General features: G+C 20.5%; 3 protein-coding genes across 8 annotated transcripts in view; 2 read left to right on the plus strand and 1 right to left on the minus strand.

Moving 5' to 3' along the window:
* Window positions 1–135: 135 nt before the first annotated feature.
* Window positions 136–5,007, plus strand: LOC724647. Of its 2 annotated transcripts, XM_026445426.1 has the most exons (17): window positions 136–302; window positions 386–437; window positions 509–714; window positions 813–947; window positions 1,289–1,498; window positions 1,574–1,861; window positions 1,949–2,247; window positions 2,354–2,558; window positions 2,644–2,847; window positions 2,913–3,128; window positions 3,182–3,341; window positions 3,410–3,696; window positions 3,774–4,022; window positions 4,139–4,315; window positions 4,414–4,530; window positions 4,624–4,790; window positions 4,856–5,007. In XM_026445426.1, the coding sequence occupies exons 1-17, from the start codon at window positions 237–239 to the stop codon at window positions 4,971–4,973; spliced, it is 3,156 nt and encodes a 1,051-aa protein (XP_026301211.1). In that variant the 5' UTR covers window positions 136–236; the 3' UTR covers window positions 4,974–5,007. The 2 variants fall into 2 exon arrangements, with proteins under 2 accessions (XP_026301211.1, XP_026301212.1); XM_026445427.1 differs by lacking the exons at window positions 3,182–3,341; window positions 3,410–3,696; window positions 3,774–4,022 and having other exon boundaries at window positions 137–302.
* A 4,227-nt stretch (window positions 5,008–9,234) lies between these two features.
* Window positions 9,235–13,672, minus strand: LOC724732 (zinc finger protein DZIP1L). Of its 2 annotated transcripts, none has more exons than XM_026445424.1 (9): window positions 13,297–13,672; window positions 12,873–13,237; window positions 12,271–12,639; window positions 12,079–12,195; window positions 10,876–12,006; window positions 10,618–10,774; window positions 10,022–10,574; window positions 9,799–9,919; window positions 9,235–9,738 (listed from the first exon to the last, which is right to left on the minus strand). In XM_026445424.1, exons 1-9 carry the CDS (start codon window positions 13,415–13,417, stop codon window positions 9,439–9,441), a joined length of 3,234 nt encoding a protein of 1,077 aa, XP_026301209.1. In that variant the 5' UTR covers window positions 13,418–13,672; the 3' UTR covers window positions 9,235–9,438. The 2 variants fall into 2 exon arrangements, with proteins under 2 accessions (XP_026301209.1, XP_026301210.1); XM_026445425.1 differs by having other exon boundaries at window positions 9,237–9,738; window positions 10,022–10,553.
* A 653-nt stretch (window positions 13,673–14,325) lies between these two features.
* The window catches only part of LOC410040 (serine/arginine-rich splicing factor 1B), a 33,739-nt gene continuing 26,762 nt past the window's right edge, over window positions 14,326–21,302 (plus strand). For 2 of the 4 annotated variants that reach the window (XR_003306145.1, XM_026445438.1), the window contains exons 1-3: window positions 14,326–14,633; window positions 14,902–15,286; window positions 15,381–15,575. Coding sequence is in view for 3 of the 4 variants with exons in the window: in XM_026445438.1 (XP_026301223.1) it covers window positions 14,464–14,633; window positions 14,902–15,286; window positions 15,381–15,572 (747 nt within the window). In the remaining variant the exon portion in view is untranslated. Of the gene's footprint in view, window positions 14,634–14,901; window positions 15,287–15,380; window positions 15,631–21,060; window positions 21,223–21,302 lie in introns of those variants that run through there. The other 2 variants (XM_026445439.1, XM_006559205.3) reach the window with 2 other exon arrangements.

Consider the following 21,302-nt stretch of genomic DNA (forward strand, 5'->3'; position numbering starts at 1 on the left):
TTTTCTGAAATATCGAATTTTTGTTAATAAATAAATAAATAATATTTATAGATAAATAAATAATTTATATTTTAATTTTTAAATAAATTTTAAATATTTTTTTAATGAATTAAATTTTTTAAATATTCTGATCCTACGTTTTTAATAATAAATATATTATATTGTTTTAATAAAAGGTTATAATCAATTTTTAAATATATTCGTGTGTTATTAAAATTTAAATAATAAGGTTAAATATGGACGAGATAATAATACGTAAAGCAAAACGTGAAGATTGCAAAGCTATTAGAAATTTAATACAGGTAGTTTTAATATATAATTTATTTGTTATATATATTACAATAATATCACAAAAAAATTTTAAGTTATTACACATTTTTTTTAGGAATTAGCTGATTTTGAAAATATGTCAAATGAACCTAAAATTGATTATACAAGTAAAAATTTTTATTACTAAGTGAATTATTACTGTAAGTGAATATTTAAATTTATGTAAGAATATTTACAGTTTTGGAAACTGATGGATTTGATACAAAACATCCTTTATTTATATGCTATGTAGCAGAGACTAATAAACATATAATAGGATATACAATATTATATTATACATATTCAACATGGTATGGAAAAGCCATGTATTTGGAAGATTTATATATTACACCTAATTATCGAGGAAAACATATTGGTAGTAAATTATTAAAAACCATTGCTAAAGTAAATTTTCTAAAATATTATATTATATTATATTATAAAAAATTACATTATAATAAATTACATGTTAATATATTATATCCATATATACACATTTGCAGGAAGCAATAGAGAATAATTGTTGCAGATTGGATTTTTCAGTTCTTGAATGGAATCCTGCACAAGAATTCTATAAAAATAAAGGAGCAATTAATATAACTGCAGAACAAGGATGGCATCATTATCGTTTTTCAGATGTAACTTTAAAAATTTTAGCACAAGATTTATAAAATTATATAAATAAAATTATTTTGATAAACTTTATGACAAAATTTTTTTTTATATATTTGGTAACTCTGTCTATATTCAGTTGTTAAAAACAATAGAAAATTATATTAATAATATAAAATTATATTAATATTTTTAAATAAAAAATAATTATTGCAAAGATACATAAATAACTAATATAGTGTTAAATAAAATAATGGATGACGATAAAGTAAAGTTATATTTTTGAAATAAATTTATAATATTTTTTTTAATATTAAAATTGATATTTATGTAAAAATTAATTTCTAAAATATAATTTTAATTACAGAATAATTCTTATTTATTTTCTCCTTCGGAACCATTATTTATTGATGATGCTATTAGTAAAATTTCCATTCCAGAAGAACCTAAAAGAGAAGATACATACTTTATTGAAGAAGAACCAGATCTATTGTCACATCATCAGATGAGTTGGAAAGATGTTGTAACTTATGAAGTTTTACCTGCTGAGTTAACATTTGAAACAGATATTCCAGAAGTAATTTTTGCTCTACATAAATTTTATTTTAACATTATTTAATTGAAATAATTAAAATTTTTTTCATTTTTATAGTTCGATCTTCCATTTACATTATTTGATGAAAAAGCAATTACATTAGATGAAAGGGTTATAAAATGTATAACTGAAAGTAAATGGAGTTCTCATTCTTTAGATTTTGATTTATGGAATGACGATAAAGCACCTGTTGTAAAATTAAGAAATCATAAGGAAATATTATTTGATGATTTAGAATTTTGTGGATTTGTTACTGATAGACTAATAGGAAGTGGAAAATCATTTTTAACTAAATCTCCTGAAATTGGTCTTTATGTATTAAGTAAATGTATTATGAGAAATATGGTATATTATTTTATATTAAAAAAATAATATTTTATAGTATTTTATAGAATATGTATTATTATTTATATAATTTTTTTATATTTATAGTCACTTTCAAATATTACAATGTTAAGTTATCATCGTTATTTACAATATATTGATCTTGCATACAATTATATTTCAAATTTATCACCTTTGGAAGGAGTTCCATATTTAATGTATTTAAATGTAGCACATAATAGAATGAATACAATTTTAAATTTTTCACCTCCTTGGTATTTGACATATGTAAATTTATCATATAATTATATAACAAAAATGTGTGATATTAGTGATTTCTGGAGTATTGTTTATTTAGATTTATCACATAATGCAATTGAGATCATTACTGGTTTGCAAAATTTGAAGTAAATATATGTCCTTTTATAATTAAATAAAATATAATAAATAAAATAAATAAATAATTATAATTTTACTCTCTCTCTCACACACACACACACATTCTATTTTTAGATATTTGAAATATTTAAATTTATCATACAATTTAATTGAATATATTGAAAATTTGGATAAATTAAATATTCAAGAATTAAATTTAGAGGGTAATTGTATACTATCATTCAAATGTGCTATACCTGGTTATGGTATAAATATTTTATCCCATTTGCGAAAATTATATTTAGGATATAATAAAATATCTTCTTTAGAATTTTTAAAGGTAATAATTTTTATATTATAAATTATATATTTATTGATATTTAATAATTATTTAAAGTTTAAAAAACATTTGTTTCATACTTTAGGATGCATACAGTTTACGGGTAATAGATTTAAAATTTAACAGAATCAATGATTTGTTAGAATTACTAAATATAAAAGGCTTAGTACATGAAGTAGATTTTAGAGGTAATAATTGCACAAAATGGCCTAATTATAAAGCTGTACTTCTATTTTCTATACCAAGTATACAAATTATTGATGGTGTTAATGTATTTAGTTCAGAAAAGGTATATATAATTAAATATTAAATATTGTATTACTCTATGAGATAATAAGATATTTATTTTAATAGATTGCTGCTGCAACTTTATTTACATCACCAATAAATTTAACAGCTGCTCGTACTATCACAAAACTAACTTTATTAGAACAATTAAGCATCCCTAAAATTGACTTACATGTAACACCATATGATGAATTGAGTCCACCTTTGATAATACTTACAGGTCCAAGTGCAGTAAAAAAATTGTCTTTGGCTCTTCATGCTGCCCAAACTTTAACAACAAAAGTAATATTTTAATACTTATTAATATATAAAATTAAAATAATAATTTGTCATAGGTCAAATATTGTCCATGGTATTCAACAAAAAATGCAGAAACAGTTAACAAAAATGAAATTCCATATTATACTTTTGTAACTAGAGAAGAATTTAATGATATGTCTCGTCGTGGAGAATTTTTAGCAATTCAAGAATTATTGGGACATAGTTATGGATTTCGTTAGTCAAATAAATTAAAATAATAATATTTTTCAAAACATTTTTTAATTGTTTATATTTATATATAGATCACAGTGAAATTATTTCCTTAAAATTAGAAAAAAAAATTGGTATTACTCAAACAGATTTACATGCAACTATTCAAATGAGTAAAAGGTATTCTAATAGTAAAGCAGTCCTTGTTCTCACAAACGATGTAAAAATTCATCAGGAATGGATAAAAGAAAAATTTTATGTTTATACTAGTACACTACAAGATACAGAAAAAAAAAGTAAAGAAAATTTAATTCCTGAAGAAAAGACAATAAAGTCTACAAAAAGTGATATAGATTTTATTAAAGATTTATTAAATAATGTATGTATAATATATAATTTTATTTTTTTACTATACTTTTTATAATTTTATAACTATCTTTATAAATTTGTTTATAGATTATAAATAATCTTAACACAATTTCAAATTTTACATCTATAAAATATATTGATGAAATAGAAACTGATGTTTTATTTCAAACATTATTTAATAAAAATATAGAAACAGAAAAACATAATCCAACATCCAACGTAATCCAAAAACATAATCCAGAAAAGGAAAAAAAATTATATAATAATAAATTTTCAGAATTTTTTCCAGAATTTAAAGATTATAAAGTTTTGTTAAATGAAAATAAAGAATTACGAGTATTTATAATTATATATATTATATACATATATTATAATTATATTATATAATTATTATATATTATAAAAGTTTTTTAATATATAAAATATATCACAATAATTATGTTTCTTTTTAGGTAATTTTAGATGAACAAGCAAATATTATAATAGAAGATGAAGAATTAAAACGTAAAAGACATCAAGCAAAACTTATACAACGTCGTGATACATTAATGCAATTAGATCCATCTGACGATATAATTGAAGATTTATTTGCTGAATCAATTTCTAGTGAAGAATTACCACTACAAATAGTTTGTATTAAAAAATTCATTCTATTAAAATTGACACTTCGTTTAATTAATATATATGATCATATAGATAAAAATATAAATTTATAATTTATTTTAAGACAGCAGAAATGGAAGAACCAGAATATATGAAAAATTTTTATACAAAATTAATATTACAATCAAGAAGCATGTATATGGATCAACATCTTAATAATCCTGGATTTTTTTCTTTAGTGGTAAATTCTTTTAATATATAAACAAATTAAATATAAAATTTATCAATATAAAAAAATATAAAATATATTGAAAATAATTTTATAATTTTTTAGTTATTAACAGATGACTATGTTAAATCATTTAACACACTCATTAATTTTATTCATGATTCCTATATAAATTATTCTTTAGAAAAAACTGAATCTTTATCTGAACTTACTCATTTTTCAAAAGTTGCTATTACAACAATGATTAATCCTATTGTTGATGAGATAAAAGAGTAAGTTCTAATTTTTTTCATATTGATTGTAAAATGCAATATTTTTTTTATAAATAAATTTTTAGGTCTTTATCGACATCTATATTAAAAAAAAAAACTTTATTGCGAATGTATGGTATTAATTCATGGAAAGATTTAATGCCTAGTCAAAAAAATTCAATTAATATTAATGATGATAATTAAATATATTTGATTATAAAATTTTAATTATAAAATTATATATTCCATTATATTTCATAATAAATTATAATATTTTATTTTCAATTTATAATATTATATTTTTATTTTTACTAAATTATTTGTAATTTTATTGATTATGTACTTATTTAATACAATAAATTTTATGTAGAATGAATAAATTTTATTAGAAATATTTTTATATAAGGAACTTTTAATTTATTTATTTATGTTATTTTATTTATTTAAAAAAATATAATAATAATTATATATAATAATATATATTATAATTTAATAAAAAATAATTGGATTTTTGTAAAAAATTTGTTAAAATATACTAAATAATTATTTGTTTAAAAACTGATATTAAATCACAGACATTTTATCAATAGAAGAAAGATTGTTTAAAAATGATATATCTGATTGTACTATAATTATTTATAAATTTATGTTATAGTTTGTATTTTCCAAAGATAATTTTTGATTATTAAATATAAAGAATTTTTCGTTAATTTTTATAAAATTTTTATAAAATTTCAAATTTTGTTTAAAATTGTCTATAATATCTTTTTGAAGAATGATTTATTTGAATCCATATTTTTTGTAATATGTTGTTTTTGGAATTTATTTTTTTTCATAATTCATAATTTTTTGATTAAATTTGAAAAACTGTATGTTGTGATCCTTTAAAATCAGATTCATTATTTATATTGAAATAATTAATATTTCATATGATCATTTAAATTTTGCTAATAAAATATCAATTACAATAAATTATAATGATTATATCTAACAATAAAGTTAAATAAATGAATATAACATAGAAATTAAAAGCCTTTAAAAATTATAATTTATTGAAATTTAGAAAATTATTAAAAGAACAACTTATTGATGTTGTGTCTTTTTAAATTTTTTTATTTTATTTTCAAATAAAATTATGAATTAGATCATGAATTTTTTAGTGAGTAATCAAATTGTATCGTTTTTTAAAATATTTTCTATATACTGTACAATTATATGGTTTTTTATTTATGAATTTGCATATGCTTTTTTAAATAAAATGTTGAAAATAAAGATAAATCATTTAAAACATAGAGATATTTAAAATATATATTAAAATAAATAGATATTAGTATATATACAAATTTTTATATATTATTTATTGCTATACTGAATATTTATAAGATTTCTTTCCATTATATGATAGTTTATGCACATCTTGTATGATGTATCATATATAAATCTTTCACTATACAATTTACATTGATAATGCATTTCATCAGTATGCATTAATAAATGTCTCATAAGAGCTCTTTTTTGTATAAAATATTTGTTATAAAAGTTACATTGAATTTATTCATTATGTTTTCCAATATATATTTCTAATGTTTGTTTATATTTATACTTGACCATATTTTTTATACATATATGTTTTTTTAAACGTTGAATGAGTTTTGATATACATTTTTAGTTCACTTGTTCTCTATCTTTTAAATAAAAATATTTAAATTTTTTTAAATCATATTTTAATATGATTCCTGATTCTATAGATATTTTTATTTGACTATTGTTACTATATATACATATATAAAAATTTAAATAATAAAAAAATATAATTAATGGATAAATAAATATTTAAAATTAAATTCAATAATAAGAAAAATAATCATTTCAAATAATATTTTCTTTTATTTTTCTAATATTTTTATTTTTTTTTTCCATTTAAGATCAATATTTTGTATTTGTAATTTATTGTTACAAAATGTCTAAAATCTGTTTTTACAGAATTTTTAAATTCTTTTTTTTCAATTATTAATATATAATATATAATATATAATTTTCTTCAATAATATGCATTTTTAATATATAAATATTTGCTAAAAAAATATAAAAAATTATTTTTATATTTCTAATGTATTAAATATATTTTTAATATTAATTTTAAATTAATATATTCTATAAAAAACAAATATTACAATATTGATTTTAATAATTATCTTGTCAATTAATGTCATATATATTATTATCAGTAATTAATGCTATCAATTCATTTTTGCTATCATTTTAAAACTTTTTTTTTATTATTATAAATATTATTAATTGATTTTATGTTATCTGTTTTATTGTAGTTATTGTAGTTATTGTAGTTACATATATTCTTTTTAAACTTTTCTTTTGATTTTACAGAAAATTTGGTATTAATGACGTAATCTACATTTACAATCACAATACAATACTTATATTTTGATTTATATTATCTATATTATCTTAAATATATTATTATACTGTTTTTTTAATGATTTATAATGATTTTAATGATTTATTTTTTTTTCAATGATTTATAAATGCAATGCTCTTTTTAAATTCTCTTCATTATTGTTTACTTTTTTCTTTATTTTCAATATTATATTAGTATTAATATTCAATTTTGTAATTAATAATAATTTTATAATATTATTTATTGAATGCTTAATGCCTTTTCTTTCTTCGATACGATATATTTTCAACATTTCACAATATATTCAAAACAGTTTTTTGTGCTTAACATTTGAAATAAATTATAACATTGTAAACAAATATAAATAATAATTCAGAAATGGTTATATGAACTACTTGTATATAAAATTTATTAAGAATTTTTCATAACAGAAAAAAATGTATAAAACAAAAAAGACGAAATATCAATATTTATATCATGTATTAAGCAAAATAATCACATATTGGCATTATTTTTTTCACCAGAAAATTATAAAAATTTCTAATCAATTATTTAACTTTATTTTTATAGTATATATTATTATTTTATGATAGATAAATGTAAATATGATTATTTTATGCTATATTTGTAAATTATTTTTAGATAGTACAATTTCAAATATAAACTCTATTATTTTTCGAACATATTAATAATTTTATACGTGAGATAAAAAATTTTTAAACTATTTTCTGTTTTATAGAATTCATAAAAAAATAATAAAATATATTCTATTTATTCTTTTAAATACAAATCATATATTATATATTAAATATTATTATTAAATATAAATAATACAATAACAATAATACATGTTTAAGAAAGTTATATATAATTTACATTATAATTCAGATGATATATGGTTTATAAAAATCTCTCTATATAATATCTATACATATTCAATGTATATATAATTTTATTAAATGTTTTTTACAAAATAATATTAAATTGAAATATTATATTATTTATGTTATTTTGAAATATTAATAAAGTTATGTTAATATTTATATTATCTAAAGAAATTTTGTTTTATAGTTTATATATATCTCTATATATATATATATATATATATATATATATATATATATATATATAGAGAGAGAGAGAGAGAGAGAGAGAGAGAGAGAGAGAGAGTATAATAATGTTTCCAATGTAGAATATGTGGATATTAACTTTAGCTTCTAAATATAATAATCATATTCAAAATCATATTTAAAAATAATGATATTAAATAATTATTAAAATTTTTATATTAAAATAAATTAAATATATTATTAATATTATTTTTATATGTATATCAATTTTATAATAAAATATTTTAATAATATTAAGAAATATTTTTGTTTTTTATTTGTTTCAGAAATAAAAATTATTTACAATACGTAAAATATTGACTGCATTATATAATGATTATTTTTTTTCGGTCTAATAGATTAAATTTTACAAATCAATAAATAGGAAATTATTATATATTTTATAATTATTACTAATATTATTAATATTATATTTTATTTTACAAAGAGTATTTTTATTTAATTATATTTCAAGATAAAAACATTGTTTTGTGTAACTGTAAATTTAAAAAAATTAAAATTATATTATGTTTATATAATATATATAATTATTATATATAAAATATGTTGTATATAATATATATAATTATTATATATATTATATAAGATACAATATAATATCAATATAAAAAATCCAAGTAAAATTTTTTTGTTCGAAGCTTAATTTTCAAAATAATCAAGCTAAAAATCTACTATACATGTAATTATGATTAAAATATGATTTTTCATGCGAAATAAAATATCGATTTACAAATAATATTTCAGGAATTTTGGAATTGCAATTAAGAAAAAATGTTTTATTATAAAATTTTATTCTTGAAAATGATGTTCCTATTCTTAACATCCTCATTTAATTGTTATTTTTTAATATTTGTACTGTTAATAATATAGTTTTAATTTTCATGTCTCTAAATGTGTAATTGATATATTCTATTAATGATCTATATTTTGAATGTTTTCATTATTGTAATAAGATTGATATATTTCGTATAGAAAATCGTATTTTAATTGTAAATATATATGTAATACATATAAAATCGATTACTTTGAAAACTACAGCTTGAATAAAAAAATTTTATTCTATATTTCTTTTTTACAAGAAAATATCTTGATATCATACGTTATATAAATCTTAATCTAAATCTTATTCTAATTTTAAAATTTTATCTATGTCAGAATCTAAATCTGATATTTCTGATACAGATTCTGCATGTAAAATTTCAGATATTTTATCTGTTAAATTATATGATGCTGGTTGTGGTAATAAATCATTTGGTTTTTTAGAATATGATAAAGACGTTTGAACTGGGTTTATTACAAAAGAACTTATACTAGTAGGAGTTATTTGTTCAATGCTCTTATTTTGATTTTTTTTATTTTGTATGTACTTTGAAGAAAATATTGTTTCAACAGATCCTATAGGTTTTTGTCTCACCATATTTAACTGAAATAATATATTTATAATTGTTAGTATTAAAAAATAAATAATTTTTTAACATTTTACCTGTATTTCAAGTTTTTTTGATAATTCTGCTATTTTATCACTTTGTGCAGTTTTTAATATAATATTACTTGAATTTTTATAATCTTCTAATTGAGATAAATATTTTTGCTCATCAGAATTACTAAATAAATATAAAATTAAGTATATTTAATTAATAAAAATTTTATATAATTAAAATAAAATATTTTTTATTTATAAAAAAATATTATTTATTTTTACATACCTTAAAGTATTTTCATATAATTCTTTTTTTTCTTTATCATCATCAGAATATGATTCTTTATCCTTTTTATTTGTTAGATCAAATATAACTTTTTTTTTTATCAAACTATTTGTTGAACCACTTGTAGATTTTAGAACACTTTTATTATGTTTAGGTGATATAAAAATATTTTGTAATTCTTGTTGTATATTTGAATTATTTATATCATTATTTTCAATAAATTTGTGACTTGATATAGTATTAGTATTTGATATTACTTTGAATGTTTCAGAATTGAATACAGGTTTGATTTCATTCAAAAAATCTTTTTTTATCAAAAACTCTTGTAAATTTGTAGCATCTTGTACACTTTCCAAAGATTTTATTGAATTAGGAGAAATATCTATTAATTCTTCTACAGTTTTATAATTTGCAATTTGTGTTTTTATAGGTAGTGATACATTTTCAATTATATTTTTAACAGAATCTTTAATTTCTGGTGTAGAATAATATTCGTTTAATGTTATTGCTTGTAATTTAGAAATATGAGAATCTAAAAAAGATATTTTTTTTTCTAAAAAGAAAGTTAGATTTACATATGACAAAATTATAATTACCAGGATTTTGTTGATCGCTTAACTCTTTTATTATTGGTCTATGTAAAGATAGTTTTTTAAATTGTTTCATATTTTCTGTAATTTTTTCTTTTTTAGATATTTTATTGAGAACTTCTTCGATTATTCTTAACTTAATTTGATGATATTTTGGTAATTTCTATGAATAAATAAATAAATATTAATGAAATATATAATTTAAAAAATATTAAGTTATAAGAATTATAAATATTATAATGATATTTTACATATTTTTCTTACTTTTACAGCTAGTTTGTGATGATGTTTTAAAATATCCATTTTTTGTTTAAAAGTTGTTTTTGGTATTCCTTGCCATTCTGGATCTATTCCTAAATCTTTTAATTTTTGCTCAAAAACATTCATTAAACTAGCCTGCAAACTCTTATAATTGTGTTCTGTTATTTTTTTAGATTTTAAAGAAAATGGTAATTGTGTTTTATATTCATATAATGAGGAATCATTGTGAATTGTAATATCATTTTCTATACTTGAATTAGAAATAAATGATTCTGAATTTGTTACAGAAGATAAATTCTCTTCTATAGATTTCAATTTAATATTTTTAATGTCAGATAAAAAGTCATTGGATGTATTTTTATTAATAACATTTTCCAGCTTATTTATATCAGGTTTGTGTAAATCCATTTTTATAATTGATTCATTATATTTTCCATGTTTAGAATTATTTTCTTCTTCAAGCATTGAATTTTCTAAATCTGAAATATTACTTGAACTATAATATTCTAAATCTTTTTTGATAGTTTTTATATGATCGAAGTTTTCGATATCTGGAGTTTTTTCATATTTTTGTTTAATATTTCTCTTATTTTCATGAATAATGAATTTATTTTTGGAATTTAAAATTTGTGTATCTCTTAAAAACGTATCTTCTATTGTTAATGGAAATACTTTATTTGATAAATTTGAAGTAACTGTAGTGCCTATTGTATTATTTTCAGTAATAATTTGTTCAATTGTATCCACACTTTGTTTTAAATTATTCTCATCAGATTTTTTTGAAATTTCATTATCTAATATTATAGATGGACTACATTTTTGTAAAGAATTATTTTTTAAATCTTTATTTCTTTCATTTAATTGTGAAATATTTATTTCATGTGATAAAGAATGTAATTGTTTACTTTGTTCAATTAAAATATTTGATTGATTTGCCGTTTGACGTTCTAAATCGTTAACTTTTGCTTCATATTTAGCTTTCATATCATCAGCGGCAGTTTGTGTCAATTTCAATTCTATAGTAAGTCTCTCAATATCTTTATGATGTTGATTTTCTAATTGTTCTATTTTTGATTTCCAATAATTTTCTTGATCATATAATTTTGTATGCATGCTTTCTATATCTGGAGTAAACTACAAAATATTAAAAAAAGTTGTAATCCATTGTATAATTATATTCATTGTATAAAAAAATTTTTTACTTACTTTGTCGAATAATTGATTTTTTAATTTTTGAAATTCTTTTTCTTGTTGACTTATTAATGCTTGGACATTTGTTTCAGATGTACGCTCATACATAATGTTTTCTTTTTGTCTTAAATTCTGTTAAAACATTTATCTATTACTATTATATATTATTACTTAAAATATTTTAAAAGTTTCCAAATTTATACATACATGTATTTCATCAAAGAGCATGATTTTTAAATTTTTTATTTCTTCTTGATATTCTTTGTATTCTAAATGTTCTTTAGATTTGTTATTATCATATTTAACATTTTCAATTTCATTTTCAGTTTGCTTTTTATTATAATTTAATATCTTTTTATCACAGATGTTTTCAGATTCATTTCTTATTACTTTTTCTGTTTCATTTAATCTTTCTTTTAAGTTTTTTATTTCGTTATGTAACTTTTCAGTTTCATTGCGATAATGCTCATGTATAGGAGAAACAGACATATATAAATCTGATGTATGTGTATGACGACGTATAATATGTGCACTAACAAACATAGAAGATATGAAAGATTTTGGACAATGTGGACACTAAAAGAATATTAATAATTTTGCTTAAAAAAAGTAAGATAATAGATAATATTTTTACATATATAATTAAAATTTTTCTTTTAAGAAAAATATATCTAGTATATAAAACATATTTATTATGCAATTTTTCAACAAGTATATTTTATTTACATTATAATCTATTTTATTTACATTATATTTTTAAAGAAAAATTTTAATTAAAATAAATAAAATAATATTTACAATTTTCTTACTTTATATATTTCACCATTAGTATCTCCAATTTTAGTTTCTATTAATTTACTTTTTTCTTTTACTTTTTCTTTCACATGTTTCATTATTTCTTCTAAAGTAGCTATTTCTTTTTTTAATTTAGCATTTTCTTCGATTTTTAATTTTAGTTCATCTTTTAATATCATTACACTATGATCTAAATATTGTTTACAATATAATAAATATTCAACTGCTAATTGTGCAAGACAAAAGAGTTTTACAAAATTTGGATCTAAGATTTTAACATCATATTCACTTTCTAAACAATAATCTATTACATTATTTATATTTTCATCAATGGAATGAAAATCTCTTTCTTTTATAATTCGATCTATATCTATATTACCTAAAACAATATAGAATTATAAATAAATTAAATAATATTGAAACTATTTACATACATACTTATACGATTCCAATCTACTCTTATTCTGGATCTATGCATATTAAAATAAAATCCAGATTCCTTTGCCAATTTTGGAAAATCATGGCACCATTTGGTGCCAATACGAAATGAAAATGCCATTATTATATTTGTAAGTTTAGTGATACAGATACATTATTTTTGGTTGTGATTTTATAACTGTTAATTAATTAAGAATATAAAATTATAAAATATGTTATTAATATCATATAATATTATTAATATTATAAATTTCCATATTTATAAATAAGTAACATTGTTGTAAGTATAAGATGTTGTATAAGAAAAAGTAAATAAAATAATTATTCGTGGTTTTTATACATTTTAAAGGTTAGAAGAAAACGTAAACAAAATTTAACAGATTTAATTTCTAGGGGATACTATCTATAGTTATATGTATATTTATAGGTTTTATTTTTACACTTTAAAATTTCATTGAAATATAATATAGAAAGATTAAAGAAAATAATAAAATGAATAAAATAATTAATTAAAATATATAAAATATAAAAAAATTAATATTTGATATTATATATTATTTCATAAAAAATTTTAATAATTTCATTAAATCATTTAAATAAACAAATTCAAAATTTAAAAAAATGAAGTAAAATTATATTGAAGTGATGTTACATGATTAATTGATAAAAATATAAATGAAAAAAATATTGCATATAAAATTTAATATTTAATTTATATATATATTTATATATATATATATATATATATAATATATATTTATATATTATATATTATATATATATTTATATATATATTTTATATATAAATTGAATAATAATTTATATAAATTTTATAAGAAATAATTAAATTTAATTAATTCAGTATATTTAAAATAAGATAAAGTTAAATTTTTTTAAATATAATTTATTAATTTGTAAAAAAAACAAATAAAATAAAAAATATGATACGTAATAGATAAATAACTGTATAAAAATATTTGATTTGTTCAGATTTTTTAGCGTTCTTAGTTTCTATATATTTCATGATTTTGCTTCTTCCCGACCGGTACCACCATCTTGTTTGTTTCATCAATAAAGAGAGTGTAAGACTTAAGAGACGATTAAAGTTTTTAGAAGTGTTTTTTATTTGTGTCTTGTATACAGTAAATTATAATACAAACTTTGAATATGTCTCACGGTGGTAGAAATGAATGTAGAATTTATGTAGGCAATTTACCTCCCGATATTAGAACGAAAGACATTCAAGATCTTTTTTATAAGTTCGGTAAAGTTATTTTTGTTGATTTAAAAAATCGTAGAGGACCACCTTTTGCTTTCGTCGAATTTGATGATCCAAGGTATGTTGATAAATTATAATTCAAAATTTTTCATTTTTTGTATTATAATACTGTATATAACATTGAATATTATATCTATTGTTTTATAATATATTCTTTCTTATTAAATGAAAAATATTAAATGAAAAAATACTTTAAAAATTTATAATTTAATTAAAATAAAATTATATTCATATTATATCGAGTATTAATTTAAGTTTGGATTTAACATTTTAGAATTACATAAAAATTATATTAGATTTGTTACTTTATAAGTAACTTTTTTCAGAGATGCTGAGGATGCAGTACATGCAAGAGATGGATATGATTATGATGGTTATAGACTACGTGTAGAGTTTCCAAGAGGTGGAGGTCCTAGTAATAATTTTCGTGGTGGTCGTGGAGCAGGAGATAGTGGAAGAGGTGGTCGAGGTGAAATGAGTAATTCTCGAGGACGTGGACCACCTGCAAGAAGATCTCAATATAGAGTTCTTGTTACGGGTCTGCCTCCTTCTGGTAGTTGGCAAGATTTAAAGGATCATATGCGTGAAGCTGGTGATGTTTGCTTTGCTGATGTTTTTAAAGATGGTACTGGAGTTGTAGAATTCTTACGATATGAAGATATGAAGTATGCTGTAAAGAAATTAGATGATTCAAGATTTAGGTCTCATGAGGTATAAATTTATTTAAAATAATGTATATGATTTAACTATATATTTCTAATATCTTTTATATTTTTATATTACGTAATTTCATTTTTATTTATAGGGTGAAGTAGCATATATTCGAGTGAAAGAAGATCATAACAGTGGCGATAGGGGACGCAGTGAAGATAGGGAAAGAGGTCGAAGTCATTCACGAAGCTATAGTCCACGGCGTCGTGGCTCACCTACCTATTCACCATTGCGACGTAATTACTCGCGATCAAGATCTCGCTCCAGATCTCGTTCATACGACTAGTGTGTACGTATATGTTTCACATGGTAATATAAGTAAAGGCTTATCAATATTTGCTTTACCATGTTTCATTATTACTGATTTAAATTTCACTTAAAGACACCTTCCAATCCAAACCAATTTTGTACAAATTATAAAATTATTTCTATGTTGCTTGAATTTAATAATTGTATTGTATCTAATGTATAGTTAGAGCACGGTTCATTTTACATATATCAAAACTGTTTTTTCAAAGATTTTGTCATTTTCTATTTAAATATTCCTAGCTTATATCGATCTATTAACAATTAATCTAAGAATATATCATCCTTTTATAAGTCCACAATTAAAAATGATTATTTAAATAAACCTGAAAGAGCAGTTAGATTTTTCAACAGTAAATATTAACAAAGTTTTATTATCTTAATTTTTTGTCTTAATAAAGAAGAATCGTGCTCATATTAATTGCATACTATTGTTGAAGAATATTGATTAGAATTATTTTTATGTTTGAAAATACATTCCTTTATATTTTGCAATTCGTTTTGACACTACAACTATAATTGAGATGTGTAACAATTTTGAAGTATTACAAATGAAAATTTAAAAAGAAATAACTAATATTATTTTGGTTATTTAATTAATGTTCACATTGGTAATAGTATTTAATATATAATTACCAATATAATCTACATTCAGTGTGAATGTTTTCTAATTTAATATATGATCATTTGCATTGCATTGTTTAATATCATTGGTAGCTATATTATAATACTTAATGTGATCGCGATTTTTTTTTCATATGTTCAAATTTGCAATTGTGAATATAGCATTTTATAGCATATATAATATGAAAATTTTTGAAAGCTTCTAATGTTGAATGTTGAATCATATATGTATATTCATAAAGCTAACACTTTTTTTACTGATAATAATTCTAAATTATTTTACATATATTAAAAAAGTAATTAATGCAATAATGATAATAATAAATAATAATATTTTTAATGAGCATATATAATATGCAAAATATATAACAAATGAAAAATATTGTATTAATCATTTGAATTTTGATTTTATTAAAAATCAAAAGATTTTTCAATATAATTATGCAAAAACTTTAAAGTTTTTTCTTTTATTGCATATTTTAAAATATTTGATAAACAATTTGATGAAATATATTAAAAAAATATATATTTAAAAAAATCTTAAATTCATTATAAAGTTATATTTTATTTTATATACACAAATTATAATTAATTCTTAAAATAATTATTATATAAATAAATACATCAAAGTTGTTTACACGGCTCATCGTCGTTTAAGTTATCACACAAATTTAAGTACGTTTATTTTGACTATCTAGTGATGACAATACAAAATATTATATGTATTAAAAATATAACACTTAATATTTAGATAATGTAATACATCGATACCTATCGACGGATGGTCGACATATAGAACATATTTGATAAAGATAGGTCAAAAATTTATTTTTTACTAATAGATTAATATTCATATGACCAATTTGCTTTGAAAAAACTGACATAACTCATTTATTATGCATTGATATTGTTCATTTAATATAACAACAGCTTAAAATATGTTTTATTTGAGTGTCCTTTAACGACGATCATTGGGCCATCTTTTTGATTTGATAAAAAAAGCTGTGTGTTATGTGTCACTTTAGAATGAAAAAAACAGATATCTAATTCATATTGAAATTATTATTAAGAATACAATAATATGTCTGTTATTTTGAATGTCTGTGAAATATTAAAGTAAATTTTAAGTTATACACGACATATCCTGAGAAATGTGTTTTTATATTTGGCACTTATAAATGATATTCTGCTATACATTTCTCGTTTTCCTTTTAAAAATTATACAGACGAAAATTCTATAAATTTTGCAATGCCTAAAAGCATACATTTTTTTAGAATTCTCGATTGTAAATTAAAGATGTTGAAGGAAAACAATGATTTCGTGTATTATTGAGAATATTATTATTGCAAATTGATCTTGTGATTTCTGTTTCTTTTTTACATTATTTAATATGGATATGTAAAATAATTCTAAATTTAAATTAAGCAGATACAAAATATTGTTCTGTATAGTATTTGCTCAATTTATAAAATATAATATTTAAATATTGTAAGTCACAAGGATTATATTTGCAGTAATAAATTTTATATATAACATTAATGCATATTGTATAAGGGACTAATGTATTTTTTCTTCTTTTGTATATTGGATTGGATTGTAACACAATGAATGAAAAACTGAAATCGACACGATCTTACTTCTTGGATGGATATAATACACATTCGCTTGACGGTGGGATGAGATGGAATGCGTTTTGGATGGATTTATGTATGGAGCATATATTATAAAAAAGGATTAAGAGAATGCAAAAATAATGAGGCATTAAGGATACTTTCAAGAGGAAATTCAGGATCAGGAATTCAGGAAAGGAATTGGATGAAAAACACAATCCGTTTCATTCAAGGATTCTCAATTAGCTGGATTTTCATCAGAAAACGTTGGCAAATCCATTACAAGGATTCAAAATGATTGTCCATATTTTTCTCTTTCGAATCGTTAAACAAACTTAAAAAAAATTATCTAATCGTGATGTAGCAGTGTTTCTGCATTGACAAACTAAATGAAAAAAAAAAAAAAAAAAAAAAAAAATACCGTAATTGAAAATGCAAAATGAACATCTTACTAACATCTTAATGACGTGGTTATATACAGATTTCTTAATCGTTTCAGTGTTTCGGTTTTATTACTATCACGCGATTTTAACGCTAATAAAACAAGAGAAAAAAAAGAGGAAGACTTTCGCGATTTTTCTCTTATGTTTTACACACTCTAAAAAAAAAAAAAAAAAAAAAAAAAAAAAAACAAAAAACAAAAAACAAACTGGTAATGGAATGTCAACATTATAAAGTTTTATTTTATATGAAAGTACTCGCTTATAGCTTCTATATCATACGTTCGTAAGTCGAGAATTATTTTTATTATTACCGATATGATAATTTTGATTCTCATCGTCAAAGAAAAACGTTGTTGACCGGGGTATATCATATGTTTTATCCATCGGCGTTCAGTGATCGATGATTCGTGACAACTTATATGAAAAGGATACGTAAAACTGGTGCCTGGTTCAACGCGAGGAAATCAGCTCGTTGAGAAATCTTCTATATTTCTCGTTTGATTTGTGTAATTTAAGTATTAGCATAGGCAATTACGATTGAACTATCTAACTTCGTGCTTAGCGTTCCTCAGGATCGTGCAGAACGAACGAGGAATCCTCCAAAAGGAAACTATCGCGTTGCAAAAATAGTGTTTCTACGATTTACCTTCTACCTTGTGATCGAACATCGTCTGATTTCTCTTCTCTCAATCGTTTTGATCTTTGATTATACACATTAATCGTGACCGTACGTGTGTATATACAATTTTGATATGTGTGCTATAGTAACAATCTACACCTCGTTCTTCAGGATTTTGATGCATGTTCAAGAGGATATTTACGTTCAGGTCGGAAAATGAGACGAATCCTTCATCTTCTAACAAGGACCTGGCTCTTCCTAGTTGTACAGGATCTTCCGGAATGAAAAATAAAGTATATATATATTATATATACATGAAGTAATAAGATGGAAAGACAGGATTTGACAAAGATACGGTGTTTGGGATTAGGATGCTGACAGGATATAAAATTAGTGTTAATGATGGATATTTTGGATAAATGGATAATTTGGCTGGAAATATTCTATGGATTCTGTAAATAAGCGGATTACTTGGATCTTTGACCGGACAATATATATATATATATGTATATATATATGATAACGCCGTTATATTCATGGATTTGGATTATCAGAATATCGATCAATTATATAAAAAAAGAGAAAGCAAAATGTGTGGCTGTACTCGTTTCACAAATAGGTTTCTTCATGGATAATATCTCCTAGGTCGGATATGGGATTTGGACTTGCACTTATCGAGATCAATACAGGAATTTAAAAAAAAAATAGTCGGATATCATTTTTCGGATAACACGGACGATCGGGAACGGATGATGCGATTCGCACACTCTCGCTGTAAGGTATTTGTTCAAGTTTAATATCTCTGCCGCCCCTTCGATATATATACATATTTTTCTGCATGCAATTCTTCTAAACGATATGACAAAAAAAAAAAAAATCCTACAAAGAATCAGAAAAAAAATCCATTTTTTAATTTTTTTTACGAATCCATTTCTTTGCGAAACTAACTTAAAAAACGTATAACAGATATAATATTCATCTGTTTAAAAGATCTATTTCAGTGTGATTAATCTTTCATCATCATCTTTATGTTTAGCTTTTATCATACATACATGTACAAGATGGATCAGCTCATATTATCACCTTGATTTACATTGTTATCTGTAAAGAAAAATGAATTGAAGTAAGATTGTATAATCTCAAAAAGATATAAAATCGTATCAAAAAAATTGAAAACAACCATGCACTTTAGAAATTTAAAAATAATCTTTAATTTTGATTATTTATGGAATAGAATTTTATAGTTTCCATATATAAAATCAAATCAATTTTCAAATCTTTAAAATAATAATAATTAAAATATTTTGCGTCATTTTATATTCACATTGAAATTATGCAAATTTATTTTCCTTCTATTTTCTTTACTAATAATAATATTGACGTAAATCAAATTGATAATATCGTACGAATTATTGCACAAATTTTTAAATCCTTAAACAGAAATTTTTCTCACAAAATTTTTGACAGAATGAATGTTTGTTTCCTGATAGTAGTATTAACTCCTCTTTAATAGTTATCCAATTATTTCTTTAATTAGAATATTCTTTACATTTGTTATCTTGATGATAAGAAGAATTTTATAGAAGTTCTAATCATCGATATCTGTTCAGGAAGCAGGAATAAAAAATGTTTGACTATTGACAGTATTTTTCGATATAACCTGAATTCCTTTCCTTAATTAATGTTTATTGTTGAAAATATCTTTATTATTATGATATTATGATTATTATTATTATAATTAATATCGATAGATTGTACACTTTTTTTTTCATGTATTTGTTCAAGAGAGCAAGAAGAAAATAAATATGTGAGTATAGATTTTCTTCCACAAAATATATTATTATTTTTCCTATAATATAAAAACAATATATTAAAAAATTGATGATCAATCAGATAATTTTAATAATAGGAAAATAATAATATATTTATAAGGAAGAAAAATATATTAAAACATTTATAGAAATCTTTTTTTTTTTTTACAAAAAAAAAATAGGAATAATTTTTTTAGATAAAAATATTTTAATTTTTTTTTATTAAATATTTTTTTATACAAAAATTTATTAAAAGTTGTGTTAATACTTTATAGAAATATTTTCCAAATATATATGATTGAATTTTAGGTGAGTAATATGCAAGAAAACAGAGAATATAATGAATTAATCTTTTATCAGTTTTGTTCAGATGATCCATCGGATCAAGAGGAGAATGAACTTCCGCTGCTTCTTGGATTAATGAAGTGACCATTTTGTAAGATCGTGATATCTAATAGTATTGCAATTAATATTTGTTACGAAAATTCTATATTTGTGAATTTTATATTATGTAAATATTCAATTTACATAATCTGTTTATTTAATAAGAGATAATAGGAATTTAATCTTATTATATTATAAATGTAATAATTTTATTATTT

This window comes from Apis mellifera, linkage group LG15, assembly GCF_003254395.2.
Source record: "Apis mellifera strain DH4 linkage group LG15, Amel_HAv3.1, whole genome shotgun sequence".
Classification (NCBI taxonomy): domain Eukaryota; kingdom Metazoa; phylum Arthropoda; class Insecta; order Hymenoptera; family Apidae; genus Apis; species Apis mellifera.

Coding starts and splice junctions, on each gene's coding strand:
- LOC724647 (XM_026445426.1), top strand. CDS start 237: ATGGACGAGATAATAATACGTAAAGCAAAACGTGAAGATTGCAAAGCT. Junction 1,862..1,948: donor AATGTATTATGAGAAATATG/GTATATTATTTT, acceptor TTATATTTATAG/TCACTTTCAAATATTACAAT. Junction 3,129..3,181: donor CCCAAACTTTAACAACAAAA/GTAATATTTTAA, acceptor AATTTGTCATAG/GTCAAATATTGTCCATGGTA.
- LOC724732 (XM_026445424.1), bottom strand. CDS start 13,417: ATGGCATTTTCATTTCGTATTGGCACCAAATGGTGCCATGATTTTCCA. Junction 12,196..12,270: donor TGCTCTTTGATGAAATACAT/GTATGTATAAAT, acceptor ATGTTTTAACAG/AATTTAAGACAAAAAGAAAA. Junction 10,575..10,617: donor AAGCGATCAACAAAATCCTG/GTAATTATAATT, acceptor CTTTCTTTTTAG/AAAAAAAAATATCTTTTTTA.